Genomic DNA, 20,812 nt, shown 5'->3' on the forward strand with positions numbered 1-20,812 from the left:
CACATTTCTACCCACCTTTCAAGATTCGGTTCATATATTGCCACCTCCCAGAAGCTTTAGCAGTGAACTCTCTCATCCAGAGGCCACGTTTATTCCGTTTGTTGTGTTTTCTTTTTAACACAATTTATAAAATTTATTGTTGCTAAAAATTTGTTAGTTCGTGTGTCTACTATTCTTAATTCCAACCCATGAATTATTTACATGATATGGCAAAATAAAACCTGAATCCAGGATCAAATTGTTCTGTTTTACAAAAAAAAAAAAAAAAATATCAAAACTAGTATCCAGAATCACTGCACCACTTTGCCTAAGTAAGAGAAAACGTAATCTTTCATGAACCTGTCAAATACCCACTTTGGACCAAATATGGATCCTCTCACTAACTTTTTTTTTTTTTTTTTTTTTTTTTTTTGGTTTTTTCGAGACAGGGTTTCTCTGTGTAGCTTCGCGCCTTTCCTGGAACTCACTTGGTAGCCCAGGCTGGCCTCGAACTCACAGAGATCCACCTGCCTCTGCCTCCTGAGTGCTGAAATTAAAGGCGTGCGCCACCACCGCCGGGCTCTCACTAACTTTTTTGTGCATGCTATTTTTGCTTCCCTCCTTCTAAATTAGTAACAAAATAGACATTGAATTTTTGTATGTGATTTTTGTGTTCAAATTGCACTATTTTAAGCAAGTTCATCTAAAGAAAATTTTAAAGATCAAAATGTACTGTAATCATAGCTAAAATAACTTTGAACTGAATTCTTTCAAGCACCTATGAAATCATGTTTAAAGTAATTCTAGTGAATATTAGAATTTAGATACATTCAGCTCTAAAAAAAAGTTGTTACTGTTTGTTTTATTTTTCTCTTTCCTGTACAAATTCAGAAAGCCTATGCTTATGCAGATGAAGATGAAGGACGCCCATCCAACGACTGTTTGCTCATCTATGACATTGAAGGTGTAGGTTCCCCTGCAGGCTCCGTGGGCTGTTGCAGCTTCATTGGAGAAGATTTAGATGAGAGCTTCCTGGATACCTTGGGGCCCAAGTTTAAGAAGTTGGCCGACATCAGCCTGGGAAAAGATATAGACTCATATCAAGGTCCCGAGCCTTCTTGGCCTCCTCAGAGCACTGAACCAGTGTGCCCCCAGCAAACAGAGCCCCTTCCTAGTGGACACCCACCCATCTCCCCACATTTTGGCACTACCACAGTAATTTCTGAGAACACCTACCCCTCTGGCCCTGGTGTACAGCATCCTATGCAGATTCCTGACCCTCTAGGCTATGGTAATGTCACTGTGATGGAGTCATATGCCACCTCTGGCACTCTGAAGCCCTCTGTCCACTTTCATGATAACCGACAGGCTTCAAATGTGGTGGTGACGGAGAGGGTGGTGGGCCCCATCTCTGGTGCTGATTTCCATGGGATGTTAGAGATACCCGACTTAAGAGATGGCTCGAATGTCATAGTGACAGAAAGGGTAATAGCCCCAGGCTCAAGTCTACCCACCTCTCTGACCATTCCCAACCCTAGAGAGTCTTCAAATGTGGTTGTGACAGAAAGAGTGATCCAACCAACTTCCACCATGATGGGCAACCTGAGCATGTCCCCTGAGTTATCAAATGCCCACAACGTGATTGTGACAGAGAGGGTGGTTTCTGGGGGTGGTGTAAGTGGAATTAGTGGCACCGCTGGGCTAGGTGGTGGCATTGGAGGCATAGGCAGCGGCGGCCTGGTGAGCACAACCATGGGTGCTGGTGGCGGAGGTCTGAGTGGGGCTGGCGGTGGCACTGGGCTGAGCGGCTTTAGTGGAGGCGGGGGCCTGAGCGGCATGGGTGGGACAGCCACTATCGGCCACATGAGGAGTTCTTCTGACCATCACTTTAGCCAGACAGTTGGCTCTGCCTCCCCTAGCATGGCTCGAAGTCGAATAACGAAGTATAGCACGGTACAGTATACCAAGTAGTCAGGTCCCAGAGTACTGTTCACCATCATCAATCACTGTGATTTACATTCGACGCCTGCCCCCCAAATCTAACAGTACAATTTATGATGCAGAGCAGGTTAGAGGAGACCTGGAGAGTAAGGTGAGGAGCCACAGTGAGAATAACAAATGGCAACATCACAAGGCGGGAGCGCTGCCTAGCATTGGTAAACCTTTTCTTGCGTTAACACTAATGAAATAATGACGGTGAACGTGAGGCACAGTCTTATTTGTGGCTATGTGGTCTACAGGGTTGGTTTTTGCTTGTTTATTTGTTTAATCTGTGTGCCCTGTAGGCTATCACCAGCATGTTGAATAAATAAAATGTGGTTATGAGAAGCATTGGCTTTAAATGGGAAATGGAAGAATTCTTCTTGATGTTCAAATTAACCAAATTAACCAAAAAGATTTCAATGTGTTGCTTGTGCTCACTGAGGTGAGGAAAATCTGACATTTTCTTCACATACACTTTGTCTGTTTCACAGGCAATACAAATTAAAAACCCTCCCCCAGATTCAGGCCAAGGCTAATGAAATTCTAACTACATAGTTAAGTCTATCAGACTCCAGTTATTCTCACCTTGACTACATCCAAACTGCACTTAATGGAATAATTTTCAAATTAAGAAATATGTCCTAGGAGGAAACCCACAGACAGGAACAATAGAGTGAGACTTGTTCGGCACAAACTGAGCCTGATCTCAAGCTGGAGTTTCAGGTAAGCCTGTGGGGTCAAGGACTTTGCAGGTTCCGGTTGTGTTTCATAAGTATGGTTATGAAGAATCTTGCTTACTGGGGAGGATATAGAGCACAATGCTCATTTTTCTCTTTACCACTGTAGTCATGAATTAATAATAAAGGAAAGTTGCCAAGTTTACATTAGACTAAAGCAAGTGACCATGATGTGGCTGCCCTCACCAGTGTTAAATTACCTCCTAAGTACACAGAAGGGGCAGTATTATATCTTCAGTCTAAGCAGTAAGTGACACTCAATCCTATGCAGGTCTTTAGTGCATAATTCCAAAGATAATATAGTTTGCTTATGCTGAGCTGTGGGGCGGGGTGGGAGGGGTACCTGCAGTATGGCTAAGCTTTGGGGTAATTTTTTAAGGGATCTGAGGGGGGAAACCCCTGTTTTTAGAACATGAAAACTGTCTTGAGTGGGGAATGTTAGAAAAGAATTGTTTGTTCAGTAAAGGAATTGCAAACTATTAGATATAATTGAGTTCAGTGTTTTCCTTTGATGGCCCTCCACTGTCAATTGGAAGTGATTGACCAGGACCCTTTACCAGAATTGATGTTACTTTGGAAAGAATGAAATAGTTACCAGACAAACCCATCCACCAACTAAAATTTTTCATGCATATAACTTTGAAGTTCTTCATTTGATTTGTCAATAATCTCCTGGCTTCTAAGTGTTCTGACAGTTTACAAGTTATAGTATGATACATTTTTCTAGCTTTGAAATTTAGTAATGTGCTATTTATGATGTGTTGTTTCTGTTTGCCATATGGTGTTACCTGATTTAAAATCTCTCAGAAAAATCAAAGCCTTCTAAGAGACAGGTGCATTTTCTATATTACAAGGTAGAGGAATCTTTTCTTGTTTTTAAATTCAAAGTTAAAATAAGCGCAGTAAAGTGAAATGGGACATGGCAAAATAAAAACAGAGAAAATACTAGCCCTGGTGTTGTGAATTATATAAAGCCTTTAAAGATTTCCTTTTCCCCTCACTACCCATTTCTCAGGTTGGTACAGAATCCTAGCATCCTCATACAACTCCCAGCACTTGTCAAAGATCTAGGAGTGATTGATTAGCGCAGCAAGAGTGCTTTGTTCTGCATAAGAGCAGATGCAGTGAATGTCTTAAAAGCCATAATATGTCTAATTTTAACTCTATAGAACATGTAAAATTTTGCTAACTTATAGCATGCCAAAATGCAGAGGTGTAAATAAAGTCACTCAAAGGGAGTTTTTCTCTTATTTTGTTTTAACATTTATAGTAATGCACTGAAGATATGTAATTTTTTAGAAATAAACTCAGAAGGTATTTGTTGAAATATACTTGAAGATGCATTGGTTTGGAAGTTTGAACAGATAGAAATAATGTAATTTTACTTCTTACTTCATCCAAAGGAAAGATCTCTGGCTACAGAAGGTAGTGTACTATATCTTGTATCTTTACTTAGATACATGATGAATTCCAAAGATTTTGGGGGGTTGTCTAACAAGTGACAATAAGACCATCTTTAATAAATGCAATTAGCACTCATCAGTTATATAAGGCCTGGGAAAATAAAATTTTAAATGGAGAACTTGTCTCCCATCTTCCTAGGAAAAGTAACTCCAGATCAAACCATTTCAGGATTTTACAGTAGTATATTGTTTAGTCCTGCATCCTATAACACTTTTTAAAAAATCATTGCATCATTGAAAGGTAGTTGCTCATGAATGACCTTTGGGCAGGACTTTGCTCCTCTCTTTCAGTGATTTAATCTGAATTACAGGTGTTATTTCACAGATATAGGAGAGAGGTAGAATCTTTTCACAAATAAATGGCTAGATTTTAGATTCATAAATTAGGCTCAATCTTAAACTCACATAATTTCAACCAAAGGAAAAAGAAATAAATAGCAACGTAGTGTTATTTGTGTGTGGCTTAAAAATAAACCACAATACAACATCTGGCTTTCTGAAAAGGTAGTCCCTAGGGACAGAGAAAGATGTGTCACAAATTCTTTATTGTTGAATATGAACCAAATGACACTCATGACTGATTTTGACATACAACTCCAGAAATGTCTACTGTGTGCTGTTTACCTCCATGAGTGTTGTGGGGCGCACTACATTTGCCCAGAAAATTTTGCAGAAAAAGTATTTTTCTTTGAGAATTCTTGATATAAGTTCATCTGGACATCTGTTCAGCATTATGTATAAAGATTGCAGTGTTCTATTTCACTCAGTGTAATGTGCTAACAGAATTTTAATTATGCATCTTCAAAAATCACACTTCTATATTAAATAGATGCTTTCAGTTACACCATTTACTTCTGAATTCATGCCAAGATTTTGTTAACAGCTAAGATACATTTTGCATGACTTTAATGGAGCCTTAAAAACATTATAGTCTCTTTAGAAAGACACTGAAAATCCAAGTAAACTCCCAAGTGCTTAGCACGCTTTCCCATGTGCAAAATAAGCCCTAGCCTGTGGGATAGTCCTGGTGTTTTAGGCTCCAGCACATATTGCCCTGGGGTATTCATAATATAGCTCTCATACCCATGCAAGTCAATCTGCCCTCTGCCTCCAGATTACTCAGGTTTTTTTTGTTTGTTTGTTTGTTTGTTTAATTGGTTTAGTTTGGAGCTTTGTTTTTTTTTTTTTAATTTTTTTGTTTTTGTTTTTTTTTTTTGCTTTGTTTTGTTTTGACATAGGGTTTCTCTGTGTAGTTTTGGGGCCTGTCTTGGGTCTTGCTTTGTAGACCAGGCTGGCCTAGAACTCACAGAGATCCACCTTGCTCTGCCTCTGGAGTGCTGGGATTAAAAGCATGTGCCATCACCACTCGGCACATTACTCAGTTTTTGTTAGGACAAAGCTTGAGTAGATCATCCTGCCATCCACAAAATAATTTAAAGTGATGAAAAATTTATTGTTTAATTCTCTATATTCCCTTCCATTTAACTGTATTTGCATAAACGTTTTATGACCAAAGTGTACTTTCTTTAACGTATTTGTCTTATACTGTTTTCCAAGCATTTTGATTTCTCATATCCACCTTTTTTAGTCTTTTAACACAAAGTGCTTTCTTTCACTCTAAACATTTGGGGATGATAGGGCTGCTAGTTCCTTGCTTCATCATCTGTTGACTATTTTAAGACAGTTTGTAATTTCTGAATAGTTGTGTTTACAACAATAAAATGATTGATATGCCTCCATTGTCTTTCTGGAATTATATAGTTGGGGAGATTTTAGATTAGAAGAAATAATTAAAATGTAACAAATCCAGTTATTATTTTAATTCCACATTCAGGAAGATCATTATTTTACTGTCACAATATTTACGTATGTTTTCATTCTCCTTTGCTCAGCTTCCTTTCTTTCTGTGTCCACTGGTAGGCATCTCCTTCCCAATACTGCCTAGTGACAACACAGAGCAGCATCACCAGGAAGCCAGCCACACTCAGGAGAACAGATGAAAGCCATAATAAGGCTTGCATTTAGACTCTCTAAGGGACAGTGTTTCTCTTATAGGACATATTTCTGTAAACAAGAAGTCTGAAGCAGCAATAGCCCACTCTTAAGGCCAGTGCATTTGACACCCTCCCCTCAAGCCCTGGCATTTTCTGGGAGTCTCACTAATGAGATTATTAGCTTTGTGGACAGTGAAGGTACCCTAGCTTTCTGCAACTCTGCCATCTACACTTTCACCTCAGCATTTGGAAGCCTATGAGGTGGCCCCCCAGGAACCACCTGCTGATTTCATTGAAATTCCTTAGCAACCATTTAAGACAATAACTTCACAAAGGACCCAAATCCTGCCTATTACTGTTGTAAAGAGCATGGAGCACAGCTCTTCTCTGAGAAGCCGAGAGCCATCCTCTCGAGGATAGCTCATTCTTTCCCTCTGTCTGTGAACTGACATTCTTAAATCTGTTTAAAAATGCCTTTTAACAAACTTCAGCTCTGCTTCATACTAACTCATCTTCAAATTGTTTTCTGAGACAAAACCAGTCATCAGGCTTTACCCTAGATGGCAAATCTTGGGGGACATTTGACGTTCTGCCCCTGGCCCAGTAGACTGGTGGCCAGCTCATAGTGGAGGATGCTTCATTGCAGCCTCCAGAGTCTCTGTAGTCTTCCTTATCTGTGTGTTTGGGCTGACTTTTTATGTCTCTTATTAAAATATACCAATTATATGTAAGAATGGGTTTCATTATGGTATTTTCATACATATGTATAGTGTTTTCAATCATATTTAACCCTCCTCCAATTTCCCTCTCTAGCTCCAATCCCACTCTCAGCAATCTCCTTCCTCCTCTCCTCTAGCTGTGTGTCTGTATCTGTGTGTGTATGTGTCTGTGTGCCTGTGTGTGTCTGTATTTGTGCCTGTGTGTTTGCCTGTGTGTGTCTGTATGTGTGCCTGTGTGTATCTGTGTGTGTCTGTGTCTGTGTGTGTACTTGTGTGTCTGTGTGTGTGTGTGCGTGCATGTGTCTGTGTGTATGTCTGTGTATGTGTCTGTGTGTTTATCTGTGTGTGTGCATGTGTGTGTCTGTGTGTGTGTTTGTGTCTCTGTGTGTATGTGTGTGTGTCTCTGTTTGTGTGTGTGTCTGTGTGTGTGTGCGTGCATGTGTCTGTGTGTATGTCTGTGTATGTGTCTGTGTGTTTATCTGTGTGTGTCTGTGTATGTGTCTCTGTGTGTCTGTGTGTGTGTGTGTGTGTGTGTGTGTTCCAGTGTGTTTCGTTAGGGTTGGCTACATGAGCATAGGTGAGGTTTGTTTACAGGAGCGTGGTCACTTTACCCGTGACTACACCACTAAAGAAAACACTCCACCTCTCCCATCAACTATTAAGTGTATATAAATCCTTAGGGGGGAGGGGACCTCATGAGCCCTCCCTCTTCCATGACAGACTGTCAACAGGCCCCATCTTGTCTAGATCTTGTCAATGTAATCACAGCTGCTGTGAGTTCAAGAGTTCAATGGCTATGTTGTGTCTGGAAGTCATTTCTATACCACTCCCCCACCCCAACCCCAACCCCAACCCCTCCAGGTCTTACATTCCTTCCATCTCTTCTGTGATACTCCCTGAGCTCCAAGGAAATGATACAGGTATCCCATTTATGACTAAGACTCCACCAGTCCCTTATTCCCAGTACTTTGACCAGCTAGGAATCTCGGCAGTCACCACTGACCACTCGGAGAAGAGATTCTCTCACCAAAGCGAACACGGCACTAACCTCTGGATGTAAACATAGTTATATAGAGAATAACTCCATTGTGTCCATTTAGTAAAACAACAGCAGCTTTTCCACTGGGGTCTGTGGCCTCTTGGCAACAGGCTTTTCATTGCATTTACAGTTCCACAAAAGCCCACAGAGTCTGTAACAGCCCTGACATTGCTCAAAAGTCCAACACAATCTCTCATCCACCCCAAGGCTCCCCTGGATTTGCTGTGTAGCTATGGATGACTTTGAACTTTTGATCCTCCTCCTTCCACATGCAACATGCTGGGATTACAGGTGTGTCCATTATACTAAATTTCTGGGGGCTGGGGACTGAACCCAGGGCTTTCTGCATGGTAAGCAAGCAGTCCACCACTCCATTCTCAAGGCAACCCCGTAAGTGTGTGCCATTGTAAAGTCAAAACACAAGTTACATATTGTCAATACACAATGGCCCAGAGTGAAAATTCTAGTTCCAAAAAAAGGAGAAGTAGAGAGACAGCAAGGAGAGATTGGACCAAAAGCAAGACTGAAACACAGCAGAGCAAATACCAAATCCTGGATCTGCACATCTAGTATCTACTTCCCTGCCCTTCATCTACCCACCTGTCTAGTATTTATCCACCTATCCAGTATCTACCTGCCTGTCTAGTATTTGGAGCTCATGATGGAATCATCTGGGCTCCAAAGGGCATGAGTAGCTCCTCCCTTTCAGCTCTGCCTCCAACAGCACGCGTAGCCTCTGTGTAGGAGCGGGCTCCATTCTGTGCCGGCAGCTTTCCTCCACAGGCTATTGCCAGCAGCTGAAGGAGTTCTTTTTAGAGACAAAATGTGTTTTGGATCCAGAATGTGCTATTTAATAAAATTGGTTCCTCTGGGTGTCACTCCAAGTCAGTTTGCTTCAAAAGGGTCTCAAGTTGCCCTCTTGAATTCAAAAGGGTAGTTTAGAATATTGGTGGAAGTGTCCTTATAATGACGCCCTTCAGGACAATCTGTGTATTGTTTCATTTGGCTCGGGAGTAGGGTATGGATAGCCCTGAGGGATTTCTCTTTCTGGTGTCAGTGGTGTTCATTAAACATTACATGAGTCTCTGGCCAGAAAACAAAGATGCGCAAGCAAAAAAAACATGCTAGAGCAGTCATTGAGGAGACACACCAACAATGCTTCACATAGATGATGGACAAGCCCACAGTAATGTCAGCGTTGGTGGCGGCAGAAACTCTGCTCCATGCTGCCTCCTGCAGTGCCTAGCAGGGCTTTTCTAAGATCTCCACCAACAGAAGCAAGAGTCTTGGTTTTGCCTCAGCAGAAAATTTCAGGATGAGCCCGGATGAAGGAGAGTTGGAGTTCAATAGAAGACTTTCCAACAGGTTTCAAAATGGGGGCTAAAAGAAGAGATGCTCAGAAGAGGAGGAAGAGAAATCCAAGATCCAAGGAGGAGGGGCTCCTCAAAGGAGAGTCAGAGTTCAAGAGGGTATCGGTATTTCTCAAGAAAGAGTAAGGGTTCAGTATCTTTGGAGACACTGGTGTCGGTGGCTTCTGAGGTGGGTTCTCAAACAGCATCTAGGGAAGCTTTGTGTTTTTTTCCCCCTTGGGAAAATGAGAAACAAAGGTTAAGTCTTATGTGATTACCAGAAAAAAAATGTCTGAGAAAAGAGTGAGGACAAACTTCAAGTCAGCCAGTTAAATTTAAATTTCATTGTGTATTGCCTTGAGAAAACGTTGAGAATAATAACATTATTACATTGATCAAAAAGTATGGAAATGCCAAGTGTGGTGGTGTATGCCTTTAATGGTGCCATTTTCTTGCTACGTACGTGGTGCCTGAGTTCAAATAAGACAAATTCTGACAGTGTAGGAGAGACTGACTTTGTGGCACCCAGTCTGCACACTCCAGTCTGCATGCCCTGCCTGCGCACCTGTTTCCTGGTGTTATCCCTTCTTTCAGACTCTCTCTTTTTTTTTTTCCGAGACAGGGTTTCTCTGTGTAGTTTTAGTGACTGTCCTGGATCTCATTCTGTAGACCAGGCTGGCCTCAAATTCACAGAGATCCACCTGGCTCTGCCTCCTGAGTGCTGGGATTAAAGGTGTGCACCACCACCTGGCTCTTTCAAACTCTTTTAAACAAAACCCAGGCGAAAGAAATTCTGCCCCCAGAACATCAGAATATCAGACTCTGTTCTCACCAAAACTCACATGTGGTTTGACCCAGAATGTAAATGTCACCTTTTTTCAAAGGAAAACGTCTTATGCAACCTGTGAGATATTACTTTCAGACAAACCCCCTGATTAATTGCAGGCCTAGGTGTCTCTGGCCTATTCTGGCTGTGATCTAATTTTAGGTTTATACATAATTGGATCACAGAACAGAATTTGGGGTGTGTAGTTGGTTGTTTCTACTCTTTGTTCTTCGAGGGGCTCGCCACCCAACTCCCAAATAAATAGACGGAGGCTTACTCTTTTTTATGAATGCCTGGTCTTAGCTTGGCTTATTTCTCGTCAGCTTGACTTAAATTATTCCATCTACTTTGCCTCTGGGCTTTTTCCTTTTCTTACTTCTGTATATCTTACTTTCACTCTTACATCATGGCTGGCTGTGTGGCTAGGTGGCTGGCCCCTGGTGTTCTCTCCTTGTTCTCTTGCTCCTTGATCTTTTGCTCCTCCTTCTGATCCCTCTAATGTTCTTCTCCTATTTATTTGCTCTGCCTGCCAGCCCCACCCATTTCTCTTTTCTGCCTCGCTATTGGCCGTTCAGCTCTTTATTAGGCCAATCAGGTGTTTTAGGCAGGCAAAGTAACACAGCTTCACAGAGTTAAACAAATGCAATAGAAAAGAATGCAGCACATCTTTTCATACACAAATGCAGCACATCTTAAACTAATATTCTACAACAGGGATAATTTTGGGAAAAGTTAGTGAAATCACTGACAGACATGAAAAGAGAAAGGAAAGGGAAGGCAGCTGACAAAAGCCACAAGACAACACCGGTTGCTACCACAGGCAACCAAAGTGAAGTTCGGTCTGCCTGACAAACAACTGGAAGCCAGTGAATTTTGTGTTCACTGCAGAAGTAAGCACACAACGAGTAAGGGAGGTTGAACATTTATACATGCCGACTGCTTCCAGTTAATAACCTAGGCCACCTGCCACCTAGGTGGGTAAAGCAACTCGGGCATCACTGAAGTAAAGAAATACATATGCTAACTCTTTGGATAGGTGGATATGAGCAAAATATGGAGAGCATTTCATAAAGACCTGTCAGTCATCTGTGCACCTACTCTCTGAATTTTTTTGATGGGACAGGACTTGCTTGGGCATTCCTCTATAAATAAAGATGACACCTGAGCCAACATATTGGTGCATTGAGTAACAAAGACAGATGGTGTAAAGGCCCCCTTGTCACTAACATTGGTGGGTTTATACATCAATTAGATGCTTGCCCCTGCTGAGAGCTCAGGCACTCACTCACTCTTCTCTCATGCATGACTGCTTATTATGAAATGACCTGGGTAGACGGATGTTTGGGAATCTGTTTATTGCCAGAAACAAAGGCGAATGGTTTACCAAAGTCATCACTGCAGCCATGACCTCAGCATCTTCCAACACATTGCTAACAGCATCATGCCAGTGTGCTCTGTATGAGACAGCTAGCTTATCTTAAAAGGGACATCGGTGTTTAATACAGCACTATTCACAACTAAGTAATGGCACCAACCTAGATGCCCAACAACAGAGGACTGGATAAAGAGAATGTTGCTCTTACATACAGTGGAAGTTTTTACAACTTCCATGAAGAAGAATGAAATCATGCTGTGTGCAAGAAACTGGAGGTAATCAAGTTAGATAAATCATCAGTCTCAAAAAGAGAAATATCATGTTTTCTCTCATTTCTGGGCCCTAGACAGTAGAGACATGTTGAGTCATAGATGTGCTGATGATGTGAAACAAGCTAACTGGGGGAGAAAAGGAGACTGACTAATAAGAAAGGGAAGGAGAAAGAGGATACTGAGAGAGCGTGAGGAGAATATGTTCAAAGTATATTATATACATGCATGGAAATGCCCTCATATAACCCTGTACAATTAAAAATTAAACAGGAAATGAAATAACTCAGAGTTAGATCTATAGTCCATAGTCTCACATGAAACAAGACAGAGTCTTAAAACACAGGTGTGCTTAGTAATGAGATTTCTAAGTTTGTTTGTTTAGCATAAGCAAATAAAATAAAACACTGTAAAGGGAGAAAAGGGGCACACTAAAAAATTACATCGTCAAAGATACATATATGTGTGTGTGCGAAAAAATTAAGTAGCAATTTTTGAATTAACATACAACAATTTTTAAATTAACATGTTAAATAGAAGCTTGACAGTTGCTTGCTAAATATGAATAAATGCTGGCTATTGGCTGTTCACATTGTTAATCCTGAACTTCACCAGAGAAAAATCAGTCCACCCTTTTGAGCCTAATTTAAATCAAGCTTTATTTAAATATTAAATACTGACCTAGAAGGACTTTGGTCAGGACCACTCCCTGGAACTTCCAGCTGAATGGCCCAGGAACTTATGTTAAAGAGCTATCATCAAAGGCCGCCACTTTGCTTTCCCATGTGACTTTGTTGTTATTTTCCAAGAACTACAGCTCCCAGCATCTCAGGAAGTTATGCGGTCCTTGGGCAAGTGACATTTACATGAAATCTATTCTTGCTCTGAGGGTCTGCTGTGAGAACTGAGCCCTGGACCACACCACGCTGCCCCTCAAATTCCTATCCCTTCAGAGACAGCTGCTTGCTCTGAATTGTCCCTAAGTGTGATCAGGTCTCTACAAATTGAGTGGCAAAACATCTTAACCTTGTCAGAATGCAGATGTGTTCTTGGCCAAGTGTTTTAAATATTTCAGGGAAAAGATGAGATTTGGAAATATTTGACCTAACTAGTGTCTTTTTGAACCATAAGTCAACTGAAAAGATAATAAAAATGAAAATAAAATGTTATTTTCTAATTATCTGAAAAAGACTTCCTCCTCTAAAAAAAAACCCTCAAAATGGGGTAAAGTATGTGATTTTGTTCAAAACAGAGTCACAGTAAAATAGAAATATGCCCTGAATGCAGTGAGATCCATAGGCAGAGAGTAAGAAGGGCTCTGGTCACTTCCCATTGGGATGACAAGGTATCTGAGAACGTGAGCTTAAGAGAGGAAGGCTGCTCAGCCTCAGAGGTTTCAGGACATGGCTGCATAGCCCTCTTGCTTTTGGCCTGTGGTGTGGCAGAACATCATGGCAGACACAGTGAGTAGAACCTGCTCACTGCACTGTGGTCTGAAAACAAAGAAGCGGGCAGAAAGGCACAGGCACCCAGTACACCCTCTCAGGCCTCTCCTTATGGGAATGAGACCCACCTCCTACAGGTTGTATCACCTGTCAATCACATCACCATCTGGGAACTAATCCTTCAGTATACAAGCTTTTGGAGGACATTTAAACTACAAAACACAACAAACAATATATTAAAAACTGCCTAATCGGTGAGGTCAAATCTATAAAAAACTTCTGAAGCTTCCCATATGCTGTTCATTGCAAGAGAAAAAAAAAAAAGAAGAAGCATTTCCTCTGTAAGGGGAAAATGCTATCATTGCTCAATCCCTATGCAATGATGGATGTCAAAATATCCCTCTATCTTTCCTCTACTCATGACAAATAGGCAATGTTTAGAATGACCCCTCGGTTGCTAGGGCAAGCAGAGGTCATCCTTTACAGAGAAGATGTGGACTTCATGGTTCTCATCCACAGACAGCGTTATTCCACACTAACTAACAGAGTAACTCCTTCTTTGTGCAGCATCTTTTACCACCTGGAGCTGAGACTTCATTGCCAACAAAATGAGATGCTTCCAACATAAACAAAAGGGCAAATGTGAGCCTGTGGGAACCTTTCACAGGGAGAACGCAATGCAAGGGAAGGAGTGTCTCCCTTGTGGCTGAGTCAGTTTTCCTCAGAGGACTGTGACACCTGCGAGCTTCTCTCTCTGAAGCAAGGAAAAGAGACCAGAACCTTGGAAGATACACGTGAAGTGCTTGAAAAGCCTTCATGAATGAGATTATTACTCTGATAAAAAACATACCCAAAGAAGTTCATCACCTCCACCAAAAACACATTAAAACAGAATACAATTTCAGGTAACAGGAGAAAACTATCAGGAAGGAGATGCTATGAATGGAAATAACAAATAAGAAATAAAACCTATATTCAGTTAATAGCATTCAAAATATATTAATGTGTAGAAAAACAACTTATATCTATGCCTAGTGCCATAGATCTTAACAAATATCAAATATGTTGAAGATTAGAGGTGCTAGAAAGTTGAAAAGAATTACTGCTTAAAGAGAATGTAATGCATGCTAGTTTTGTTGCATAAATATATCTAATTTGACCCCCAAAGAAAAATAGAAGAGGGAATTTATAATTAAGAGCAATTAATTAACTCACGGTGGGGGGTGGGGCGTGCACAGCATGTGAGTGGCAGTAGTGGAGCTAGATCTAAATGTCCTGTGGTTCCAGATTACATGCTATCATGCTGGCACAGCATATTTAGCTTAACCTCAGATAAGGATCTAATTTGATAACCGTCAAAAAATGGAATCCACAATTGAGATAGGCTTTAAAAATGTAAATACATTGTAACTCCTATGTAACAAGACCTGGTAATACTGACAAATGAAGGTGTAGGGCAGAGTCCATGCATTTTATTCTACGAGGCTCCAGAAGCTCAAATAAAAATAGCATTCAGAGTAAGAGTGGAAACTAATCCTTCTCCTAAAGGAATTTGAGGGTGGTAACTAATTCCTCTAATCATATATGCATATAACACAAAGAATGTATAGATGTAACCGTCTTGTTAAATAAGAAACACAGAGCCAATGCGGAGATGAAAGCCCAAGAGATCAGAGTAATAGCTAAGTGCTAAAAACCTTACCCTTCACTGGCGCTCCTGTCCTTCCCTCCGCAAGAGACCTCCTTCCTGTGTCACTGTCTTCTTATAGACTTTCTGTTCTGCCTTCTCATTGGTTGTAAACCCAACCACATGATCTCCTCATCACTGCCCATCTATACAGACCTCCAGATCTTCTATGGATGGTATTGAGATTAAAGGCATGTGTCTCCATGCTGGTGGTATCCTTGAACACACAGAGATCTGCCTGTCATGTGATCAGGATTAAGGACGTGTGCTACCACTGCCAGACTTCTGCTATGGCTTGCTATTAGTTCTGACCCCCAAGCAACTTTATTTATTAACATACAAATAAAATCACATTTCAGTACAAATGAAATATCACCATAAGAATGTCTGATAAATCTGGTAAAATCTACATCCAAAGCAGGAAGGTCTCCCAGGTATGTCCAATCTTTTTTTGTTTTAAGTCAAATTCTTGGTTTTTAAATTTTTATTTATATGTATGTGAGTCTATGTGGGTGTATATATGCACAGTAGATAATACATCATTCTCGCTTGTGGAAGCCAGAAGAGGGCATCAGATCTGCAGGAGCTGGAGTTACAGGAATTTGTGGATTTCTAGTAGTTACGTGGATGCACAGATCCCAACTCCAGGCCCCCCGGTATCCAAGCAAGCATTAACTACTGAGCCATCTTTGCAGCTTCGTACCAGAGCCTTTTGACACTGTCATCTACAAATCCTTGAAGCCAGGTACAGTGGCTCACACCTGCAAGCTCAGCATTTGGGAGGTAAAAGTGTAGGATTCCCACAAGTTCAAGGCCAGCCTGGTCTACTTAGCAAGTTCCAAACTAGCCAAAGCTACATAGTAAGACCTTGTCTCAAAAGGCAAAGCAAAGTTCAAGCTCAAGGATCCTGTGATCTAATTTAAAAAGTAACACATGCACAAAACCTCACGATGTTTCAAGTAAGTTTGGAGTTGTAAGTCGGGCCACATTTGTAGTGATACTCAGCCATGTGCAACCTGTGAACATGCCTGGTAGCGCTACTCCATTTCTAGCTGTATTTCAGAATCCGTGCTGATTGCCTGCATACCTCCAAACCAGTACGTTGAAACCTTTGTTATGGTTCACATTGATTGTCAACTTGCCAGGTTCTAAAATCACAAGGAGACAAAAGCCTCTGGGTATCTGATGAGAGATTACTAGGGCAAGTTAACTAAGGTGGGGAGAGCCACCTTGACTATGGGCTCCACCATTCCATGGGCTGGAGTCCAGAACTGAATAAAAAAATGCTGAGCATCAGCATTCATCTCTCTCTCTGCATCTTGACTGTGGATGAGATGTAATGAACCAGTCAAGTACCTGCTGCCATGATGTCTTCACTGTAATGGACAGCATCCCCTCGCATTGTAAGCTGAATTAAACCTTCCATCCCTCAAAGTAACTAGTATAATCCTAAAGCTGAGGTGTCAACATTAGGAGTGGGACCTTCAAGAAATGATGAAGACTTAGTACAGAGCCTTCACAAACAGGATTATTACTCTGTCAAAAACATACCCAAAGAAGGACATCACCTCTTCCACCATGAAAGTGAACACCAAGGTGTCACCTATGAGGCAGGAAGCAAGCCCTTGACATACACAGGATCTCCCAGTGCTTTGGTCTTAGACCTCTAAGCCTTCCGTGCTATAAGAAGCAAATGTGCATAAGCTCACCAGTCTCTGGCTTTTTGTCTTAGCAATATGAATGAACTGAGACAAGAAATTAGTATTCTCCAAAGGTAACATAATCTTTCATAATATAGGGACATCCAGCTATAAAATTACCTGATTCTGGAAACCTGCTTCCACATCATTGATTAGCAGGGGAGGGAATATAGAAGGTCAGACTCCTGAAAGATGTCACCTGTACTTTTTCTAGTAAGTTGGCATGTTTATAAATTAGCATTAATTATATCATTAACCAGATGGACTAAAGGGGAAAGGAAGTAACCCTCCCATATAAAAATAAATAATGGTTAATATTCCCCTCCTCCATGAAAAGACATTAAATTACACCAGAAAAAAACTGTTCACAGACTAGCAAGATGGCTCAGTGGGTAACAATATTAATCTACCAGGCCTGATAATCTAAGCTCAACCCAGCAGGATCCACACAGTAGAGAGAAAGCCAGAATCAACTCCCACAAGTTATCCTGTGTTCCACATGTACACTATGGCACATAGGGATGCTACCACACACATGGGTGTATACACACACACACACACACACACACACACACACACACATTAAATAAACAAATAATATTTTTAAAGAAAAAAATGAGGCTCTTATTTATATCACATCCTCTTTCTCTGGTCCATCCATAGAATAAGATAATAACTCTGAATCAACAGTTCTTTTTAAATATTCTTATCATACATAGTTTACTTTGTGTATAGGCATACAGGAATGGGCACACATATGCATGGAGTATTGAGGAGGTCAGAAGAAAACTTCAAGAATGAGTTCTGTCCTTCCACCATATGGATCCTGAAGATGTATTTCGGTTGCTATAATAATATACCATGATCAAAAGCAACTTATGGAAGAAAGAATTTACCTGGGCTTAGAGCTACAAAGTCCAGTCCACAACTAGAGAGGTGTGTCAGGAAACAGTCAGAACAAGAATCTGAGCAGTCATTTTCTTAATACCAATCATGAAACAGACAGAGCAAAACGGAAGTGGGATTAGGCTATGAACTCTCAAAGCCTGCCCCAGTGACATTCTCCCTCCAGCAAAGCTGCACCACCTCCCAAAGAGGGTCAACAGCTGCGGGCCAAGTGTTCAAATACCCAATCGTGCAGGGGACCTTCTCATCCAACCCACCACAAGATGAAATTCAAGTTGTCAGGCTGGAGGCAGGCACATTTACCCACTAAACTATCTCATTGGCCCTTGAGTCAAAAGTTCTTAACTTCAGCCAACAAACTCAAAATTACCTCAGGAGCGTGTAACAACTAAGTAATTCTTCGGCTCATTCCAGATTTGAATTCAGTAGACTAGAGGACAAGACATCTTCATTTTTTTCCACATTACCTAAGAAATACATCTCAAAGGCCATACCTACTTTAGATCCTCTTAGTCCTTGATTTCTTTCCCAGACTGAGTTGCCCAGATCCTGTATTTGAGTTGGCCAGATACAGAGCTTACATATCAAAGGTGAACAATATACTCAGTACAGCTTTGCCGCAGGAAGGGCACAGCCAATGGCCTTGAGCAAGGCAGAGTGACATCTAAGTGATAATAACATGTACAGGTACCTCTGTCAAAATCGGGAATTCAGAAGCCAATGAAGAGGCCATTTTCAGTCTAAGTATGTAGTGAATATGTAAGCGGTACACTTTAATTAATACACAACCAGAAGCCAAGCTGTTCTGTGTCTATGTGTTTGGAATACATCCTACACACAAAGAAAATCAGCAGGGCACCTCAGTTAGGGTGCATGTATGATTTTAGGGTGCAAACTAGCATCATCCTTATGGTATTAACATGACTCTTCGGGAAACTAACATTTAACCTCCATGATTTCTAACACTTACTAAATCACCTGGTGGCTGGTCCTTTGTCACCATACATAAATTAGCTTTAATGAGGGCACAGAATGTTTATCTTCAGTCCTGTAGGTGACCCATCAGACACATCGTCACAGCAACCACTCTGGGTCAACACAAAGACAAGGCTGTTTGTGTTTGTCCATCTCCCAGGTCCAGGCTAATGAAAACCACCTTCCCTGCCTCAGGTCTAAAACCATTGCATTGTATTTGACAAACTAGCTCATGACCATAAGAATTTCTAAGTTTCTTTTCCTCTGACATCAACTTTCAGAAGAAAAGTTGTCTGGAGATGGCCAAATAGCACTTTCTGGGGACCCTATACTGTCATAATGTGAGGGAAAATATTCACTTGACATTCTCGCCATAGCCTCTTGGCCTGTGTATGTTATCCGTCCTTTTTCTTCCCAACGAGAACTTGCCATGGAAGAAATCACATTAGAAAGTTTCTGTATCATTACTTCAAAAACCAGAAGTGTTAGAAATTCTCACTGTGTTTAACATGGATGTGTGAGAAAGGGGTGTTCTGCTCTTTTGGAAATAGGAAGATAATACACAAACAATGATAAACTACCTAAAGCGTCCTCAAAATTCAAGGAGCATTTTCTTCTAAGAAAGTACCACTAGTTTGATGTCAGATATACATATAGTAAAGGACTTACTAAAATACCATTCTACTCATAAGAACAACTACCAAACTCAAGAGTTAGTAAACTCTGATGTAGCTGGAGCTTTCCTGGTCCTGCCTGGCCTAGGGTCAGGACAAATTTCTCTCATCCACCAGTCCCAGAGCCACTCAGACCCAACCAAGTAAACACACAGAGACTTATACTACTTACAAACTGTATGGCCATGGCAGGCTTTTTATTATCTAGTTTTTTTTTTAATCTTAAATTAACCCATTTTTATTAGTCTATAAGTTGCCATGTGGCTCATGGCCTTCCGGTACCTTACATCTTGCTTTTCATGGCGGTGGCTGGCATCTCTCTGCCTCAACCTCCGGCTTCCCAGAATTCTCCTCTCCTTGTCCCACCTAAACTTCCTGCCTGGCTACTGGCCAATCAGCATTTTATTTACACAGAGTGATATCCTCAGTACTCTGAAGTATGGAAAAGTCATTTTTAAAGTGTAGCATTTGGCGATCAACTATTTTCACCTTCACGTGTGCGGCTAATACTGAAAAGTAGCTGCTGTTTAGAAATCTGTATTGGCTTTGAAGCAGGAGGTGGAATTGTTGCCTATCTTTGGCCTGTCTGAGCTATCAATAAAACAAAGGTCGCAGAGGAAGAAGAGAAGAGGAACTGGATTCTAAGATTTCCACAGGACCTCAGGCACTAATATTTCTTGCTCTGTCCCTGCCATGCGTGGAAGTCCCCAGGATAAAGAGAATAGCTGTTCTTTGTCTGTCTGTACCGAGTGTTGTGGCCACACTTTATCTTTCAAGATTGTCATTGCGGATCTGCTCCCAGAAAGTGTTACTGTAGTTCTTGGGGGATCTGGCTAGTTCCCAAGAGTGTGTGTGTTGTTATAAAATGAGCAAGGCTGAACTCTGACTCTTATTCGCTTTGTATCTTCTATATAATATGTCCCTCCCCCATGATGCCATTGACCATGTTGTGAATCACCAGAGATCCTCATCAGAACTCACACCAATAGGCTCATTCAATCTTGTACTTATCAGCTTCCAAAACTGTATAAAAAAAATTAATCTCTATTTTTACTGTATCTAGCCCTTTATATTTTGTCATAGCAACAACAATAACAAAGACTGATACATGGTCATAAGTAAAACATCTCTAGATTCAGGTTTCAGGAGACACTAAGCTCAAGAGTTACAAATGTAGAAACACAGCCAAACTATCTGGCACTTCCTTCTGTTGCCTGATTTTTTTAAACCTGTTCTATGAATTGCATTTGTGAAGACAGAAAACCTTATGTATCTTTCAGAAGAAGAAAACATGTAAAATACACCTGTCCATAGGACATGTAGACAGCAATAACAAAACAATTATATTTTCCCCTGTGAAAAGCAATGTGACACAAATATCTAAACTGATTACATTATTCTTTCAGAAAAGTAGAATCACCCTAAGTCAATATCACCTGGATGAAAAATGGAACTACTACATTAACTGGCTAAACAGCGGAAATTTAGAGGACGCACGTCGATGAAACGCAGCAGCTTACGTTACCTCAGGGTCTTCTTGAAGTAATCACAAATAGAAAACCACTGCTGCCACTCCCCTTCTCTGTTCCCTTGGTTTCTTTTTATGTTCTGGCTGACCCATGATGTGTAGCCATGAGTTCTGCAGAATTCTCACATTCTGTGGACCTAAGGCCTTCAGCAGAACCGTTGCAG

At 41.0% G+C, this 20,812-nt stretch overlaps 1 protein-coding gene across 1 annotated transcript in view; it reads left to right on the forward strand.

Moving 5' to 3' along the window:
* The window catches only part of Dsg1 (desmoglein 1), a 33,346-nt gene extending 29,409 nt beyond the window's left edge, over window positions 1–3,937 (forward strand). The window contains exon 15 of the mRNA XM_028886566.2: window positions 871–3,937. Within this exon, the coding sequence (XP_028742399.1) occupies window positions 871–1,950 (1,080 nt within the window). The 3' untranslated portion in view covers window positions 1,951–3,937. The remainder of the gene's footprint in view (window positions 1–870) is intronic.
* Window positions 3,938–20,812: the final 16,875 nt, after the last annotated feature.

This window comes from Peromyscus leucopus, chromosome 19 (assembly GCF_004664715.2).
Source record: "Peromyscus leucopus breed LL Stock chromosome 19, UCI_PerLeu_2.1, whole genome shotgun sequence".
Lineage (NCBI taxonomy): Eukaryota > Metazoa > Chordata > Mammalia > Rodentia > Cricetidae > Peromyscus > Peromyscus leucopus.